The sequence below is a fragment of the Cetorhinus maximus genome, chromosome 16 (genome assembly GCF_964194155.1).
Source record: "Cetorhinus maximus chromosome 16, sCetMax3.hap1.1, whole genome shotgun sequence".
In the NCBI taxonomy this organism is placed as follows: domain Eukaryota; kingdom Metazoa; phylum Chordata; class Chondrichthyes; order Lamniformes; family Cetorhinidae; genus Cetorhinus; species Cetorhinus maximus.
This window is the reverse complement of record NC_135894.1, coordinates 65,908,750-65,928,881: the sequence shown is the minus strand read 5'-3', so window position 1 is coordinate 65,928,881 and position 20,132 is coordinate 65,908,750. Positions and strand designations below refer to the sequence as shown.

Sequence of the window (20,132 nt, the reverse complement as noted above, 5' to 3'; positions counted from 1 at the left end):
TTTCCATCATTTTTGCAGAACCATTAACCCATTTAGTTTAGATATGTTCAATAGCAGAGAGAGGAATTTCAAACCAAGAAGTTAAACAGTCGTATGTTAATACCCCCATGGCATAATTTCAGGACCTTTGGGTTCTATAAACTTTCTAAAGCAGATTAACTGTGGCCAATGAATTTTAATAAACAAACTAGCTCTGAGGCCCATGAAGCTCTGTGTTAATATCTGAGACCTTAAAGACTTTGTATATTCATTAACTCTGAGGCCATGAGATTTGGAACACAAATTATATTTTCTGTAAGCTTCAGGAAGCAGAATAATCAATAGCACACAACTAATCTGAGTACACAGTTAGGCTATATTTAACTGTGACCAGCTGTAGTGACTATAGTATGCTTTCAGGCATTTATGCCAATGATGTGGTAATCATTTTATTCCACAGCCTGCAAAAACAGTTGGTTTTCTTATTGCAAAAATGAAATATTGTCCTAGATCTTCCGGTCAGTGCTGATGCTGTACGCTTTGATGCTGCCCACAAAGATTTCTATGAGTTGACCCTTTTCTGATCCTGGCTGAAGCATTGATGGGTCAGCACTGACATCTATGCAGAAGACTATGGAACACAAGAAAAGGTGGATGAAGAGAGGACATGCCCCCTTTTCACAACATTAGCTCATATTCAGGTCATTTTTTAAAGGTCTCAAGCCTTTCAGTGGGTTAATGAGTGCATGGGTGGGTGGGCTGCCAAGTGGGTGGGAGGCTAAGTGGGTTAGTAAATAGCTGGGTGAGCAGGTGGGTGGCTGAGTGGGTGGGTGATTGAATGAGTGGGTGAGCGAGTGGGTGAATGAGTTAGTGGGTAGCTGAGTGGGTGGGTTGGCAAGTGGGTGGGTAGGTGAGTGAGTGGTTGAATGGGTGGGTGGATGAGTTTGTGGGTGGGAGAGTGGGTGGGTGAGTGGGTGGGGTGAATGAGTGAGTGGGTGGGTAGGTAGGTGGGTAAGTGAGTGAGTGAGTGAGAGGTTAGGTGAGTGGCTGGGTGAGTAAGTGAGTGGGCAGGTGGCTAGGGAAGGTGGGTCGGGTTGGGGACGTAGTCACATTGGGAGTAGTCAAGTTGGGTTGGGGGTAGTCGCACCGTCAAGGGGGTATTGTGGAGGGGGCAGTTGTTGTGCTCAGTTCAGTTACATTAGCTAATCATTGAGTTACACCAGGTAATAACTAGCGTAATATTTCCTGGGTAAGTATCCACATGAGTCCCACGTATCTGGTCCAAGTTTCTGACACTGAGCTCTTTGTCAGAGATGCTAAGACAGAGACAGATGAAATCAGCCCACTGGAAGTTTAAACTTCCCAGGAAATTTTAGCGCCTGTGTGTCAGGACTTTTGAGGGGTCCTGATGCGCATCTCCCAACTTAAACGCAATCTCCGACGTTCCGGATACTGGAAGATTTGAGACAATCTTTCCATGAACGTTGGTTGTCTTTAGAAATCAAGAAGACTTGTTCTAATAATGCAATGCTGTATATATTTTTAGTAATAATATTGGTTCACCAGGAAGAGTGAGACACAAGGAAAATAAAATCAATCGCCCCCTGTTATGAAATGTAACTAAGGAGTACATGGATGTACAACCAAGTGTTGTGTATGTGTGCGTGAGTGTGTACCTGTCTATGGGTGCGTGGACAGAAGCACCGTTAGATGAGTAAAGGGTAACTACAATACTAATGTTGTCTCAATGCACCATGACTATGCCACCAACAATAATAATTGCACTCCTAATTACAAGCCGCAGAATTCTTTGGAGCACAGCCAAAGATACTGCTTTTCACACCTCTGCCACCATGTTCAGCAAGCATATTGTGCTTTGTATTTATCAAAAATGTTTCCAAAGAATTGGAAGCCACTTCTCATACATTTCTTGTCACCCATGTATTGAAGAAAACATTCTGAATGTATTCTGGCATCAATTCTCTACACTTAGGCTGGGATTTTCCATACCCACTGGCGTCGGTGTGTTCGGTGGCATGTGTGGACAATATGGCGAGATTCCAAAAATTCGTTTCATGATGTCACGAAACCAGTTTGCAATCATCCGCTCAGCCCATTGACGGCGTGCTGTGTTCCCCACCATCGGATGTTGGGAACCTCATTGTAATAAATCAGCATGTAATTATAAGGCCAACCCTCCTGACTCATCCCCCTCTGCTGGATTGTCCACCCACGGGCATCCCCCCACCGAAACCCCTTCCCCGCTCTGGCTAGGCCCCTTCCCCCTCCGGATGCTTTTCCACACCCTCGGTACATTTTCCCCCCTCAGAGCCCCTTTCCCTCCAGAACTGCTTCCCCCTTGGAACCCCGTCAACCACCCCCCCACAACCTCAGACATCCCCCACCCCCTCACCAACCCCCAGCTTAGTCCCGTCGGTGGGAAAACACGCTGGTGCAGAACATGTCTTGACAACTTTGACGTGCAGAAGTCAGGACTTACTGCCAGGGCCTTGCACACATCGCGGACATCCGAGAAGCAGAAGATGCCGGAGCCTTACACCAGCAGCACACTGGAGGAACGTCCATGGCATGCTGGGTGGATTCTCATGGACATGGCTCCAAGGGGAAAGGGGTTCTAAAGGTAAAGGGGGCCCAAGGGGCGAAAGGGGTCCAGAGGGGGAAGAGATTCTGGGGGGAAGGGGTTCCGGGGGTTTGGGGGGCGGGGGGGGGGGGGTGGGGGGTGGAATTTCCAGGTGGACGTGCAAGGGAGGAGTCTGATGGGTCCATGACTGCCTCCTGGGGAGTCTTGTTACCATTGCCAGGCAGATTTCAAAACACATTTTAAAACAGTCAGTGTGGGTGTTCAAAAGTCATAATCACGATTTGAATATTCTGGTCACAAATCTTCCCCAGTGTTAAGGCAGCAATACTGTACAAACCAATATTTCTGTAAGTATGGGCTAATTAGAAAACAAGACTAGAGTTAGCATCCAGTGTGACTGCAAAAGCCCATTTATGGCTGCTGTTGTGCTTCAGGCTTCTGGGACAAAACCACTTTCTGGTGCAATACCCCACTCTGCCAGCAGATCTTTAATTGCCCCCTCCCCACCACATCGCCCTTCAGAATACTTGTTTGCTTACGGTTAGAATCCTGACCATCCCAGACCTTATTGTGGACAATTGCATTGACATCGTGGTCTTGACGAAAACCTGACTCACAGGTGATACCTTTCCCCTTATTGATGCTACCTCACCTGCCATACTTTCCACTGCCTGCCTTGCCCAAACTGCCTTGGTACTGTGTGCTTCTCATCATTAAACCTCAATACAGGCCCCACCTTCTCTCCTACCTTCTCTTCTTTGAGCATATCACCTTTTATCATCCCTCTCACCTCTCCTTTGAAATCCTCATTTTTTTTAACCACTAATACAGCTCTATCCCATGTTTTTCACCAAGATATCCTCACTGCATGTTTCCTTCAGCCTCCACCTGAATGACTCATCATCCTTAGGAATTTTGACCTCCATCACAGTTCACCTTTCCCTCTCTCTCCTGTGATTTCACTGTCCTCCCCTCTCCTTCCATAAAAACTCTCCTACCTTCATTCACACCTACTCCTCAACCTTACCATCTCACGTGACCTCTCTGGATTCATCCGATCACAGATAAGGCCATCTTGGATCACTTCACCATGTATCTCTGCACTCACGTCCCCTTCTTGATCCTAACCAAACTTCCTTCTAAGCTCACTCCAGGGAAAAATTCTCCCCATGTCACTTTCAAACTCCCAGTTATCCAGTCTTTCACCCTCATTTTGCAGCTGTCAATCTGCTCTTTCATTCCCTTAGCTCTGTCTTTTACATCCTTATCTTTAGTAAAATCCTTACTCTTTAGGAAGTCCCCTATGTTCACCTTCCTAAGTCTAAGGGGCACTGAGTTGAATGTATATGGTGTGAAACTTGTTGAGCCATTCATCATTAGATCTGTCTTGATCACATCAAGCACCATATATCAGGTCTTGTTCTACTCTGTGAAAACAATCCATTAATACAGAATCATGCTGGATTGCAAAGATAACCTGTGGCAGCTTTTCTCCACTACCAATCTCTCCCTTAAACCCCTCTCCTCTGCCCTCTTCACTCTCGCCTCTAACAACAAATTCAAAGAGTTCATTGGCTCTTTGTAAATAAGATTGAGACCAATCATTGAGCTGCCTCTGCCACATTCCTCCCTTCCTATTCCCACTAAGCCAAAATTCCCCAAATGTTCCTATCACCCTAACCATGATCCCACACCTTTCTCCAGTTTATCTTCTATCTATCCTCATGCCGTCTCTGGGCTCATCTTTGTCCATGAGACCAATATCCTGGCCTCTCAACTCTACTCCTGCTAAACTGCTGAACACACAACTACCCTCCTTGCCCCCTCGCTAGCTGATTTTGTAAATGGTTGCCTCTCCATTTTGTTGTTGTTAAATCCCGTTCCGGATGGGAAATCAACAGGAACTGATGGAAAATCGTGCAGTTTGGAGGCAGATGTCCTTGCTTCCTCCTCAGTTGAGCAAGCTAAATTCGGAAACAGTCATCTCCCAATGGCTGGGTTAGAAACTGGAGTGATTTTAACTGCCAACCCACCTGGTTTCCACCCAGTCAGCAGGGTTAAAATCACCCCCTGTTGACAGTATCTGATGCATAGAAGATAGGGAACATAGGACTTAGGAGCAGGAGTAGGCCATTTGGCCCTTTGAGCCTGCTCCGCCATTTGATAAGATCTGTAGACCACTCCCTCTAGTGGCTATATTGATCTGGTTGTGGTCTCAACTCCACTTTCCTGTCTGTCCTATAACACTTGACTCCCTTGTTTATCAAGAATCTAACTCAGCCTTGAATAAATTCAATGACAGAGCCTCCATTGCTTTCTGGGAAAGATAATTCCACAAACTAATAAAATTGTCCTCTCATTCTTAAACAGAGTTTAAACAGTGTTGCCTAGTTAGTCTCCCCCACATGATAAGGTATCCACCTTATCAAGACCTCTCAGGATCTTAAATAAAAACAGAAAATGCTGGAAAAACTCAGCACATCTGACAGCATCTGTGGAGAGGGAAACAGTTAATGTTTTGAGTCTGTATGAGCCTTCTTCAGAGCTAAAGAGATGTAGAAATGTGATGAAATTTATACTGTTTAAGGGGGGAGGGGGGTGCGTGGAGTAGGTGAAGCTGGATGGATCTTATCTGTTTCAAGATCCCTCAGCATCTTATTTGTTTCAATAAGATCACCTCTCATTCTTCTGAAGTCCAATGGGTATAGGCCCAACTTTTCTTCATAAGATAGGCCCTTCATCCCAGCAATAAGTTGAATGAACCTTCTTCTTAACTGCTTCTAATACAATTATATCCTTTTTCAAATAAGGAGACCAAAATTGTACACAGTACTCCAGATGTTGTCTCACCAAGGCCCTGTACAGCTGTAGTAAAACTTCCCTTCTATATAACATTTCTCTGGAATAAATGCTAACATTCTATTTGCCTTCCTAATCACTTGCTGTACCTGCATGCTAACTTTTTGTGATTCATGTGCCCGGACACCCAGATTCCTCTATACCACAGAGTTCTTCATTCTCAATTAAAAGTTTTTAAGTTCTAAGGCTGCAAAATTTGGTTCTGTAATGCCCATATTTTGGCATTATGGATGTCAATTCAGGTCAAAAATGGGGTCTGCACTATATGCGGACATTGCTGGTACATGTGCACCAGACTCCATTTTGGTCAGGTCATTAATTGCAGGTCCTGGAAGTATGCAGAGTTGGCAGATCAGGATGTCAGTCAGTGTATAATATTGCTTTGACCATAGAGGGGCCGTTTTCAACTTGCATGTTCCAGCTAACATCCCATCTTAAGCATGCACAGCTTAACAAGCGATCAGCACCAGGACGGACATCACTAGCACTATTTAAAGGGATCATCAACCACTTCCGCCTTGGTTGTTGTTTGGTTTCTACTGGCTATTGCTGAAGTAATACAAGTGTTTGGAGGTTTGTGCTGCTATGCAGTCTGCAGGGAGTGCTGCAGCTGTACCGCTGAGTCGCCATAAGCAACCAGAGGATGGATTCTGGGCAACACGGGTGATCCCCTGGCCACCTGGCTCATGCTTCCAGTGTGCAACCCACGCACACATATGGGTGGCATCATACAATGAGATCCATGTTGCCACATGACATGTAATCAAGTAGACTTTTAGGGCTTAATAAATGCTTCTGCTGCCTGAACCACCCTGGAGAAGCCCTGCTGTATTCTCCAGAGTGCATGTCACAATTCATCGTGGTCTTCTGTGCATCCTGCAAACCCATGCTACCATGAGGACACAACCCTTGCCACTAGGTATAGAGCAACAAGCTGAGGAGCAGCTGTTTCAGGTGTGCTGTTCATGACTGGCTCAGCTGACTGTAGTATCAATGAATGCAACCACACTTCCCAATTCACCAACAGTTCCACCCCTTAACTCCCCTCTATTACTGACCATCACAGTGTCTCGTTGGCCATAATGCTCAAATAAAAGCTACCACAAAATAAATATTCCAAACCAACTTTATAAATGAAACCACCTGATATTTCACATGAAAGCCAACTTAGCAATCTTGTACATTCACTTAGTGTCGGTCTGGAAAGCTGACACTTGCACGATCCTTTCCTCTGACTTGACTGCAGGCCATTTCTGTCTGATGTCTTACCACCAACAGATGCCATCTCTAAGCTACCCTCTAAAGTGTATAGAGTGTCAGTATCTGAGCTGTTGGCTGCGAGTAACAGTGTTTCTCTATCAGTTTCTTCTTCCTTGCTCCTGTACCACTGCTTGACATGGTTGCAGCTCGTGCATTTCTGAAAGGACAAAGGTAGGGTTGCATTGAGGGAAGGTTGAGGGGGGAGGGAATCAAGAGGTGCAATGCTTACACCATCTGAAACTTGTAAATCATAAGAGATTATGGGTTGAAGGGAAAGTGGGATATGAGAAGGAGGAGTATAGAATGAGCATATTGTCATCTTTGATGCTTTCAGCCCACCACTGGTTATGTTCTCAGTCATGGCTGCTCCAATGATGGTGGGCACTATCTTCTCCATTGGGTTAGGACATACAACTGTACCTGTCACACATCAATTAAGTGTTGCGGGAGAAAGTCTTTGAGTGTGGTGCAATGTTTTTGTCATGGTTAAATAGCAGACACTATGCACAAACTGTGAGATCTGCATGTGAGGCTTGCTGCAGTGATAACTGTGTGAGCATGAGGTGAAGCTATGAATATGAGGTATGGAGTTGTGGTCAGTAGAGATTGTTGGTAGATGAGTGAAAGGTCGGTGACGATTAAACAGTGCGTGTGGTATTTGAAGATGCATTCACTGGCTTTGACCACTTCTGTGAGGTCATCAAACTTCTTGTGGCACTAAATCTAACATCCTTAGAGCTAGAAAAAAACCTAAGAATGTGCCAAGAATCAAGATTGGATGTCACAAAGATAACAAAAAGACAAAACTAAAGGCTCTATATCTAAATACATGCAGTACTCATAACCAAGTAAGTGAATTGACAGCACACATTGAAGTAAATAAATATGATCTGCTAGCCATTATGGAGACATGGCTGCACGATGACAAGGATTGAATCCTGAATATTGAGGGGTATATGACCTTCAAGGAGAATAGGAAGCTAGGCAAAGATGGAGGGGTAGCACTGTTAATCAAGGATGGCATTTGTGCAATAGTTAGAGATGACCTTGGTTCAGGAGATCAGTTTGGATGGAGGTAAGGAATAGTAGGGGAAAGAAGCCACTAATGGGAGTGGTTTACAGGAGCCCTAACTAACCACAATGTAGGACAAAGTATACAAGAAGAAATATTGGGCACTTGTAATAAAGAGATGGCTGTAAATTACTTATAAATTGGAAAAATCAGGTTGGCTGTAGTAGCCTGGATGAGGAGTTCATAGAATGCTTTCGAGATAGTTTCTTAGAGCAGCACGTTCTGGAACCAACCAGAGACAGGTTATATTAAACTTGGTATTGCGTAACAATATTAATTATTAATATTAATGATTAATTAATGACCTCAAGGTAAAGGCATCCCTAGGTAGCAGTGATCACCGTATGATTGAATTTTATATCCATTTTGAAAGGGAGAAGAGTGGGTATAAAACTAGTATTCTAAATTTAAATAAGAGCAACTATGTGGGCATGAAAGCTGAGCTAGCTGAAGTGAACTGGGATACCAGGCTAGCGGGTAGATCAATATCAATGCAGAGAAGATTCACCAGGATGTTACCTGGGATGAAACAATTAAGTTATGAAGAGAGGTTGGATAGACTTGGGTTGTTTTCTTTGGAGCAGAGAAGACTGAGGGGCGACCTGATCGAGGTATACAAGATTATGAGAGGCATGAACAGGGTAGATAGGGAGCAGCTGTTCCCCTTAGTTGAAGGGTCAGTCACAAGGGGGCATAACTTCAAGGTGAGGGGCAGGAGGTTTAGTGGGGATGTGAGGAAAAACATTCTTCTAACTTTTTCTGGGTAAACATTAGTATAACCCTGGCGGAACCATCCGAAGTTTGCGATTTAAACCTAATTTCCGGATGGTTCCCAGAGCAGCGCAATTGTCCAGAGGAAGTGTGCACTTCTGGGCAATTGCTGTGCAAACCCTTATCTGGGAACTTGCCAGAGGGATGTCCCAGTGCATTTTTGGGGTACCCCCCAACTCCAACGCTGGGGAGCTTGGAGGTTATGGCCCATTGAATGGTGGAGGGGCCGAATGGCCTACTTCTGTTGCTATTTTGTATGTTTGTGGACCCCTGGCATTGATGATGATGGCTATCTGCCCCCATTGCCCTCTTGAGTGTTGAGAGCCTGGACCCCTGTGGATAGAACACCTCTCCCTTCCTGTCTAATTCAGTGTCTAACTCCAGTGCTGCATCAGAGAATCCTGCAGCACCCTCTCTGCCCTGCTTCAGTGTCCTTCCTGTTTGGATACTCTTCCCCAACCACTTCCAGCACCTGTTGCAGATAAGAGGTGCCAGCTGGCTTAAAATAAAGAGGGCTAGCTTTGAGTGGTGTTAAACTCTCATGAAATTGTGTCCCGTGCTCAGACATGCAGCATCTCAGTCGTGTGCTTTGTGTTGGCTGCACCCTACTATTATGGTAATGAGCAGGCAGCATGAAATTTGTCAGCTGCCTGCATTGGAAGCAACAGGCATGGGTCAATCACGCTGCATGATCCCCACGGCCTTTTTCAAGACTCATCGATTTCCATGGCCTAAAAGGTTTACAAAGATCAGTTATTTAAAATTTGGTTATTCACAGCTGGTGGAGTAGCTGCTTATATTAATAAATATTTTTTTGCGGGATAAACCCTTCTTCAATTGCATCTGGCTGCACCAAGTTACCACTCTTGTTAGAGGCAAAGGGAAAAAAAATACATTCTAAAATGTTGTCCAATTGCACTGCTTCTTGAACATTTTACATTTGTGATTATGCAAACTTGAACCATAATTTCACTTCAGAAAGTCAGCCCAAGTTTGAGTGCAATTTGTGCCTAGAATGTCCGATGCACCCAAAGTGAAAAACTCTGTCCTTTTGTGTCTGGTTCTCTTCTCATTCACTCCCATGCATAAAAATAAAAACAACCACAACAAATGGTTGAATCTATGGAATTCATTGCCACAGAAGGCTGTGGAGGCCAGGTCATTAAGTGTATTTAAGACCAAGATAGATAGGTTCTTGATTGGTAAGGGGATCAAAGGTTACGGGGAGAAGGCGGGAGAATGGGGTTGAGAAACTTAATAGCCATGATTGAATGGCGGAGCAGACTCGATGGGCCGATTGGCCTAATTTCTGCTCCTATGTCTTATGGTCTAAATGTCACACACAGTTTGTATCTTGTAATAAAAATTCTGTCTGTCCTAGAGCCGACACTCTAAAATTTTTTGTCATTGTGAACTTAGAACAGAAGTCTGCTATTATTGTCTGTGGTCCAGGGCAAGATAAAATCCAGCACCACTCCCACCACTTGTAAGCAGCAGCACCGCTATGTAGATGCTGGAAGATACAATTAGGGAACTTGAAGAGGTAGCATGGAGTGAATCACAGTGCACATAGGAAAAATACCAAATGGTAACAGCTGAGGTACAGAATGCACCTGCTGCCCAGATGGCCACATAACTGCCATCAATGACCCCTCTATTTTTGGAAATAAAGCAGTGTGGTGACAGTGGGCAGCCTTAATATGCTGTTATTGCTATTCAATGAGAAAGAAGATTGAAGTGTTGAAATGTTGACCATTGCACCTGACACCTATCTGATACACTTGTGGGTACTGTGGATGATTTGTATGCTAGCATGGAATGGGATGGAGATAGAAAGGCTGCCTTTCATGCAATCTGCCCCTGATTCTGACCCTATTTCTGCTGTGGTATAATCTGAATAAGCATATTGGTCGCTTTGACCTTTACTAGGTAGTTGTGCTAGATAGGGCAGTAGCTTGCTGCAACAAGAGGAAGAGGCATCTTCCAAAGTGGCTGTATTCTTCACATAATAGGTAGGGCCTGTGCTCACCAAGAGTCTCACAGGCACCTCTTCTCTTGAAATTCTAAGGCCGACTCCACTGACCTAAAAGTGCTAGATGCCTAATGTATGTTAACGCATCCTCGTGCCCAGTATTTGAACTGGGCAAATGCATGATGGTGGACAAATTTATTTCCCACTGCACAGGTCTGCAAATAAAATATTGGGAAACTTGACATTCATTTCTAAGGAGTACACCTAGTGAATCAGCTAAAATGGCAAAACCTAGCTAGAGTCTAACTTACTGAATCAAGACTTCTTCACGTATGAATCACACCATGAGCCTCAACTGCAGGTATAAATAACATCGTTTATGAGGCCACTAGCATCCTCTATTGACAACATTTCTGATCCGAAATGGCATGCAGCTGCAGATTAATACTTGACCATCTCCTACCTTCTTAGGAAGGGAATGGTGCTTTGCACTAAGCAACATAAAAGATGGTAGAGGGATAAAGATAAAGAAAAAATAAAATGAGAGTTTAATATATTGTATGAGTGTTAAAATTGTAATGTTATAAGGTGTTGGGGTTGTGTGATGTTTCTATATTCTCAGGATGACAAATTGCTTGCGAAAGAAACTGCTTGACGAAGACAATTTATGCATGAGTGTATTTGAGTGCTGTTGAGGGATGGAATCAACAGATGCTACTAATCTTTCAAAGAATATTGTGAGGTAGAATATGCTTGAATATTGCAACGTGTGCAGGATATATTTTGGTATTAATGGATCCTTTCCCTGCCATACAGTATTTTGTTGGTCTGTCACTCTCAAACACACTGACTTGGAACTATATTGCACATTGTTATGATACGATACACAGAAATCATAATGACATCACAGAACGTTCACTGGAGACAATGCACTGAAATGACAAAACAACAGTAAGTCTCGTGTGATGGTGATAGGAATGGAAGAAGATAACACTGAAGGATGCTTTGATCAGTTAGCTGAACCAAGCCTTTTGTGATCCATTAGGTTAGTTTATCATTACCATAATGCCTAGATCTTCTTTGCTTGCCTGCCCCTGTTAGTAACTGAATGCATTTCTCAATTCCACAAAGCATCACTGTGAGGTTTCAAGCCTTTTTCTCAGTTTTATGCCAAGAGCCAATGATGGAACAATTTCAATTGAAATCTTCAAAATATGTGAATTTTATCACATTTCAAAATATGTTCACAGGCTGTCTATACCAGGGCTTCGATTAGCTCACTTTAGTAGCAAAAGCAGTGTGTCTGCATTGAAAACACCACAATTAACAGGAGAGAATGGTGGAACATTTATAATGGTTCATATTATTGCAAAGTTCTATATTTTATTTAATAAACTAACACTTTAAGGATGAATTTGAGTTTCACTGTTGGGGTCTTTAAGGAAGTATTGCTGATAAAATTCAAAAAACAATGAGAACATATCATGGTAAACTTTCAACTTTAGTGCTCCTGGACAGATCAAGCTTCATGCGCTGGTAATGAATATCAGGAATTCAGATGCATGCTGCCCAATCATATTCTATCTACTACTGGACAGCACCATCAGATGTCAGCTATTGCCCAGTGTTGGAACTCTTGCTTCAAAGTCAGAAGATCATGGGTTCAATCCCCAGTACAAAGACTTGAGAACAAAATTGAGGCTGGCACTTCAACATAGTGCTGAGGGGGTGCTGCATTGTCAAAGCTGTCATTTTTCAGATGTAGTGTTAAACTGAGGTCTTGTCTGCCCTCTCAGGTGCATTTAAAAGATCAAATGGCACTACTTTGAAGAAGTGCAGAAGAGTTCTTCTCAGTACTTTGCTCAATATTTATCCCTCAGTCAATATAAATAAAACAAATTATCTGGTCATTATCTCATGGCTGTTTGTGGGAGTTTTTAGGGACAAATTGACTGCCACGTTTCCTACATTACAACAGTGACTACAAAAGTACTAAAGTGGGTGTAAAGCTCTTGGGGTTTTTTTATTATTCATTCATGGGATGTGAGCATCATTGGCAAGGCCAGTATTTGTTGTCCATCCCTAATTTCCTGGAGAAGGTGGTGCCTTCTTGAATCACTGCAACTCATTTGGTGTAGGACTACCTGTGCTGAGCTCACGAAAGGAGCTATAAAAATGCGCAAACTTTATTTTTATTATCAACTGAAAATCACGGGAGGAAATTTTGCCCACATTTCCACTGTGCTCCTGGAAGCATTGAAGATGAAAGTTTACCCCAAAATGCCAAATTGTTTTAATGAATATTTGGAAAGACAAATTCCTATTCCTGCATGACTGAAAGCATAGTGAAACAGAAAAACAGAAGTAACAGATATTAAACAGAATAAAAGTAGGTTTATACTTACAGGGTATGGCTGAACAACTGTCAAGATGATTGATTCCTTGCAGCTCCTGTTGAGGAAAAAAATGCAATTGTGGTATTGCCTTTCAAAATTTCTTTTAACAGTGTCCGAGGTTCCAACACCAAATTGTTAGCTAATTTGCAGCTAAAAGCTTTTATCTCAATGGCCCTGATTGTAAATATGACAGACAATTTCTCTTAACATTGAGAGAAAATTTCATTGAACATGGCCTTGTCTGGCTGAGACAAATTTCTCGGTGCTAAAGAGCTGTCAGCTGGCTCATTCCTAAAGAGATTGCCCCGAATTTCCTTTCTTCTCATTTTAGGACAATTTGTCCAAGGACCACAAATGGTCATTGGTTCGTGAAAATTAGTGACTTGGTGGGAGAATAAGACAGCAACTTTCCATTTAAAATGAAAAATAGAAGCAGAAAATACTGAACACGCTGTGGAGAGAGGAAGGTAACGTCCATTTTTTCAGGTTGATGACAGTTCAACTTTCCATTTAACATAGCTACCTCTGGACTAAGTTTAACTGATTCTGAACAAAATGTGGCAAAATAGGGAGAATTTTTATCTTATATGTCATATAACTTTAGACAGGGTAAATTCTTCAATTAAAAAAAATACTGCAGCCAGCTAAATCCTTAAGGAAAGTACAATAGCTTTGTGACCATTACATATAAGTGAGTGCACAAGAAGACCATGGCAACAGGAGGTGCCTGTCCTTGATGGATTCCTTCATTAGTGTAAACACTTTGGTTCAGAAATTAATTCATCAATAACTGTTTGTTAGCTAGGACTGGTTGTTTGAAATGTCGCTGGATGCAGATTAATAGACAAGGGAAGAGACAAATGAAATTACTCTTCAATGGCTGAACTATTAAAGCATAGTGTCCGAAGGAAGTGGCATAATTAGACTTTAACACCCACCTTGCAATGTCACAAGAGTTGATTTCAACTGAATAGCTATAAAATGAATAGATTTCCTTATCATAAATGACAGATATAGTATTTCAACCTCAATCCTGTCCAGAGATAAGAAGGGGAATTTTAACTCCCAGAGAGGAAGCTAGTGGGGTGATGGTGTGAACCTGAGAGACGTATGGCCAACATTAACTCCTGGGTGAGGCTGCTGTCCAGCTGTCAGCCAACAGGGATTGAGCAGCCCAGGGGCTTCCTGCTGGAACTCAAATAAGTCGTGAGGAATGAAGGGGGTTAGACTTTTGGAGGTGGCATGGGGGTGGGTGACAGGAGGTAGCCTGACATAAAGAGGCCCAGACTCAACTGTTCCCCAGGCCACCACAGAAGAAAAGTTGAATACTTTATGTTTATGTTATAGCCTTCACTTCTTCCTGGACAAGTTTTACAGAGTGGGAATTGCATTTCCAGTAACTTGATGTACGTTACTACTTCTGTGTATTATTTAACCCATAAATAAAACATATTATTACTTTTGGTGGAGGGAGTGAAGCAGGTTTGTTTGAAGGCCTGAGAGGAAGCACTCCTACTTTCTGGTCCACAAGCAGTGTTCAAAGGCACCTACTTGTTGGATCCACCCAATCTCACCTCACTTCAGCTGCTGTGCTTCCTAAGCTCTGGGAAGCCTGACCTCTAGCCATTAAATCCAATTGGCTAGAATTTGAGGCACGCAGCCTCATGAACATCTATAATAATAGTCAGTTTTTGTTTGTCTGGACTGTTTTGATTAGTCAGTTTAAGCGACATGTCTTGGTGTGTTTATTTGGTGGGTGGTGCCTGGAACACGCGGATGCACATGGGGAGGGCAGAGGAACACGCGGATGCACATGGGGAGCTGCCAACAGTTGATGGTGGCATTGGTGGTAGCAGGGTGGGGTGGTTACTGGAGAACATAAAAAAGTGGGTAGTAAGGGGAGACCTAAAACAAAGTAACCCTGGCTGGAGAGATTGTTCCCGAGAGGGATGGGATAGAATTGATGGGAGGAATGGTGATGGCAAAAGCAGGATGGGGATGGCATGGGAGGGACCGAAGAAATGGGAGGGGGTAGCATTGAGGGAGGGGATGGCATGGGAGGGGTGGCATAGGAGGGGTGGATGAGATGATGGAACAGGTTAAGTGTGGCAAAATGGCAGGGACAATTATATGATAGAACTTATTATTCAAAAGCTATTATTTGTGCTAAAAACGAAGATTTGAATGGAAAAGATTTAGTAAAATCTGTCAGATGAATTAAAGGAAGACATCAGCATTGAATCTATAGACAAAGAAGATAATAGCAGCCTCTACCTCCCAGAGTTTCTACACAGTCTAACTCCAATGAAGACGTCACCGCACAAACTTAGTCTCAAGGAGGAGCAGTTAGAATATTGCTACAAAACTTGAATCCTCAACAAGGACTGCCATGGAACAAAATTGGTAGTTAGAAAACTTTTTCTTTTATGGTAGATGCTGGAATTATAACTGGCAGATTTCAAGGAAATAGAGTTTATTCCTCAAGATTGAGCCCCTCAGATATAAGGATGTCCTTTCAATTGAGGAGAAAACAATTCCCAACAAGTGAAGAGGGTACTCAGGAGGGCACATACCTCTGCCGCACTGTGTTAACTCAACATTATTACAATGACACAACTCGTCTTTGAGTCTTTTCCTGCCTATGTTGATGATGTGTAACTACAAATCTGAAAAGATAAATATGTTTATAAAGAGCCTCAATCTCACTGAAGAGGCTTCAGGCCAATCCACAATCAAGAACCTGCTCTGAAAACTCTGCCCTGTGATAAATTCCGCCACAGCAGCTGAGACAATCCACAGCATTCTAAAACAATCAACAACATTCTGAATAAAGCAACACACAACATTCTTTAAAAAAATAAGCCAATTTGCCCAATCTCCCAATGTTAATAGATCCTTTAGAAAATTCCAGGATCTGGATTTGCATCTTCTCCAAAAACTAATCGGTTCCTCCTTGGCTATACTGTATCTGTGTACCAAATTTTGTTGAAATCCATCCATTAGTTTTTGAGTTAGTCTGCTTGTCTGCAAACAAAACTAACAGCAGTGAAAACATTACCTTCGCCCACTGAATTAAACTTTCATTTTCTATGAACATAAACAAATCACAAGGCCAGATTTGTAGTTATACTCCTAGGCCTGTTCTTACACATGGACTGCTTTATGTAGTTGTTTCCAGAGTGAGATGTTTTGATTCTGTTAAAGTATTTGGTGAAAAAAAACTAGAAATACTGCGTTTAAAGAAGTACTGTTGCAATGAAGATACTATTTTGACTGAAAATGTTTCACGGATTTCTCTTGCAGAGTATTTAAGTAAATAAGCTGCTTCTTAAGAGACCTGCAGGTTGAGACCAGCCTCCATTAAAGTCAGAAATAAGCATCTTTGAGGCGGAATGGGGTCAGGATAGAGATCTTTGAAATTTTAACGCCTCCTCCCTGCCCCCACCCTTGTTCCTGGGGTATTAAAATTCTCCCATGGTGTTTCCACTTGTGGGGGAAGACTGAAACTAGGGGGTATAAAAATAAGATAATCACCAATAAATCCAACTGAGAATTCTGGTGAAACATCTTTACTCAGAGAGTGGATGGTTTGTGGAACTCACTACAACAGCTGAGGCAATTAGTATTGTGGCATTTAAGGGAAAGCTTGATAAGCACATGAGGGAGAAAGGCATGCTGATAGGTTAGATGAAGAGAGATGGGAAGAGGCTCATGTATAGCATAAACACCAGCATGGACCAGTTGGGCCAAATGGCCTGTTTTGTGCTATACATTGTATGTAATTCAATGTAACATCTTTGGCATAGCAAGGAAAGGGCCCAGGTTTTGGTTCAAATGAAATTTAGTTTGCTAACAGGAACCACACCTTTGTTGTAAAGACTAGATAAAATTGTTGGATGAAAGCTCAAATCCCAACCCTCCACCCCTTCCCAATGAGTCAGTCAGGTTAAGAAATTGCAATTATATTTTCATCATGATACAAATTTAGATTGATACCTGGATTGTCGAATGTGCTTGCAATTCTTCCAAGTTCAACAGCAAAAAATCTAAAGTAATAATATACCTTATTCTTTATTTTGTTGACAGTCAGTAATGCATTTGTCTGCAGCTCATTCATTACAAAAATAATAAGCAAAGCAATCTGTACTTCCCCAACCAGTATGTGAAGACAGCTAAAATAAGCAAATAAAATGTTATTTTAATACAGGTGTCAATATTAGGCATTAAATATTAATTTACTTATAGTGCAAACACCAATTTCTAGTTTATCATTCTGTTCTATAATTCATGAACCATGCAAAATATTGATGTACAATCTTTTCAGTTATTTAGAAAAATTCCCAAACTTGTAGGTCACAATCTGCATTGTTCATTGAAAAGCTAATTATTTAATTCTTTTTAGTTTTAGATTTTATTTTAAGTTTGCAATAAAGCACTACCTAAATACCAAAGGTCTAAGTCATAATCAAGTTTTAAGCTGTATTTCTGAATAAGATGTCATTATTAACATCAATGTTATTTTAATGGAAAATTTCCTAAGGCGATACATGGTCATTTTTTTGAACCTGAACTTGGTGTGCAGGATATTATGTGAGAAATCAAATCATATAAAGCACAAGAATTGTTATTACTTTACACAGTAATGGGACTTGTGCTATTAATAGTTAGGTGGCAAACCTAGGGGAGAATTTTCTCCCTGTCGGGCGGGCTGGGTGTGAACGGGCGCGCAGCCAATCACTGCCCACGATCGGCTGCGCGCTGCCATTTTGTGTGGGTGGGCCAATTAAGGCTCGCCCAGCGTGACGCGCACCAGGAAGCACTGAGCGCTCCCTGTGCGGGCCGGGGGAGGGAGGGAGAGTCGGGGCCTGTGCTCTTTCGTGCATGCGCGCAAAAGAGCACAGAAATCTCCCTGAGGCACCGAGCAGCCTCAGGGAAATTGCTTTACTTATGAAAAATTGAAATAAAGAAAAAAAATATTCAGACTTGTCCCCACATGTGGCAGTGTCACATGAGCTGGGGCATGTCAATGAATTTTAATAAAAATTTTTGTTACAGTTATAAACCCTTCATGGAACCTCATCCCGCCTGTGGACGAGGTTCCATGAAAAACGCGAAGGCCGCCTGGGCTCTTCGCCTGCCCGCCAACCTTAAGGTTGGATGGGCAACCCTGTTAATTATTTCAATTGCTATTTAAATGGCCTCGATAGTTCGGCCGACTCTGGTGCGCGCCCGCCGAACTGAAGATCGAAATGACGCGTGGTGACGTTGGGACGCACGCCCGACGTCATCGCGAATCATTTTACATGTCGGTGAGCAGGGCCCACTCCCGCACACCGACTACAAGATTCAAGCCCTAATGTTGCTTTATAAGTCTGAAGGCATTTCAGGCTGATTAGAAGATTCATAGATCAGTAAAAATGACCATAAGTCTGCTGGATTGTTGTTCAAACTGAACTGGTTCAATCTGGTCCAAGGAACTCTGCAGCCTTTGCTTGGTCTGTCCTGTAAGTAACATCATCCCCAACCAACATGGTTGACTATTAGCTGCCTAGCAAGCTGCTAAGCTGTATCAAACTGCTAGAAAGGAAAGCAAGAGTAACTGGATGGAACAACTGGGTTTGCAACTTAAGAAATGGCAAAGGTACAGCCAGCCTAGCCAATCCTGCAAAATCCTCCTCACTATCTCCCCACTAACACAGATGTCAGTCTTCAATCAATTTGATTTACTCCACATGACATCCAGCAATAGTTGAATGTACTGAACGTAACAAAGGCTATGGGTTCCGACAACATTCCAGCGGCCGAAGATCTGGGTTCCAGAACTAGCTAAGCTGCTTCAGAACAGCTAAAACACTGGCATCTACCTGACAATCTGAAAAACTGTTCAGGAATGTCCTTTCCACAAAAAAGGAGGACAAACTCAACCTGGTCAATTAGCGCCTCATCAGTCTCCTCCCAATCATGAGCAAAATGATTGAAGGAGATCCAAACAGTGCTATCAATCAACGCTTACTCATCAAGAACCTACTCACTGATGCTCAGCTTGGGTTCTGCCAGGCCACTCAGCTCCAGACCACATTACAGGTTTAAGTGAGGCTGAGTATTATGGTGGGAGTCGGACGGCTCGCGCCATCTCACCCCCAACCACCACCCCACCCCCGCCCCCCACCACCACCACCCCGGATGCAAAGTCGGCATGGAGCCAACCCACTCCATGCCGGCCCACCCCACAGCCATTAGATGCTGCGGGCAGGCTAAATAAGGGCTGAGTGGGACTTCCGCCCCTCACTGAGGAGGAATTCCCAATCTCGGAAGCTGCTGGCCAATCCTATTAGTCAGCAGCTCCAACAATCCTGGTAACACCGAGAGCACATTAGTGGTCACTGCTGGGACTGCAAGTGGAGGGGGAAGAAGGGTCATGGATCCCTGGAAACAGTTAAGTCCAGGGCCTTGGGCAGGGATGGTTTGGGCAGGTCAGGAATGGGGGCGGGGGGTGGATTTAAGGCTACGGGCAAGGAAGAAGAAAGGGGGCCGGGGTGTTCCATCTTAGGGAGACTGCGTTCCGACTGGCAAAGGGAAGCACCTGAAGATAGAATCCCCCCCTTCCTTCCCACCCACTCGACTGCCCATGCCAAACACTTTATGGCATGGGTAGTGTATTAACGGGGTCAATTGGATTGGTAACAAGCCTAATTGACCCTTGATTATCTATTTAAATATGGTAGATGGGCTGCTGGCACCCACCCACACCCTGTATAATGGGGGTGAGCTCGGGGGTAGGTGGGAAGGTAGTAGGGTGGGCACCTGCCCTATTTTACATGCCCTCCTGTGGAGAACATGCCTGGTGGGGGTACATAAAATGTAGCTCATGGACACAACAGCTGAATTCCAGAGGTAAGGTGAGAGTGACTGCCCTTGGCATTAAGGCATAATTCAAATGGATGGTGCCACTAAGGAGTCTGAGTTTTTTTAACTCTTTCATGGGGTGTGGGCAATGTTGGCAAGGCCAACAATTGTTGCCCATCCCCATTTGCCCTTGAGAAGGTGGTGGTGAGACACCTTCTTGAACTGCTGCAGTTCATCTGGTGTAGGTACACCCACAGTGCTGTTAGGGAGGCCGATCCAGGATTTTGACTCAGCGACAGTGAAGAATGGCGATACAGTTCCAAGTCAGGATGATGTGTGGCTTTGAGGGGAACTTGCCCAACTTGAGGTGGTATT

General features: G+C 43.3%; 1 protein-coding gene across 8 annotated transcripts in view; it reads right to left on the bottom strand.

Moving 5' to 3' along the window:
* Positions 1-20,132, bottom strand: part of LOC144691639 (FERM and PDZ domain-containing protein 4-like) — a 646,062-nt gene that overhangs the window by 59,516 nt on the left and 566,414 nt on the right. For all 8 annotated transcript variants that reach the window (XM_078559934.1, XM_078559941.1, XM_078559939.1 and 5 more), the window contains exon 5: positions 12,921-12,966. In XM_078559934.1, coding sequence (XP_078416060.1) covers positions 12,921-12,966 — 46 coding nt within the window. The remainder of the gene's footprint in view (positions 1-12,920; positions 12,967-20,132) is intronic.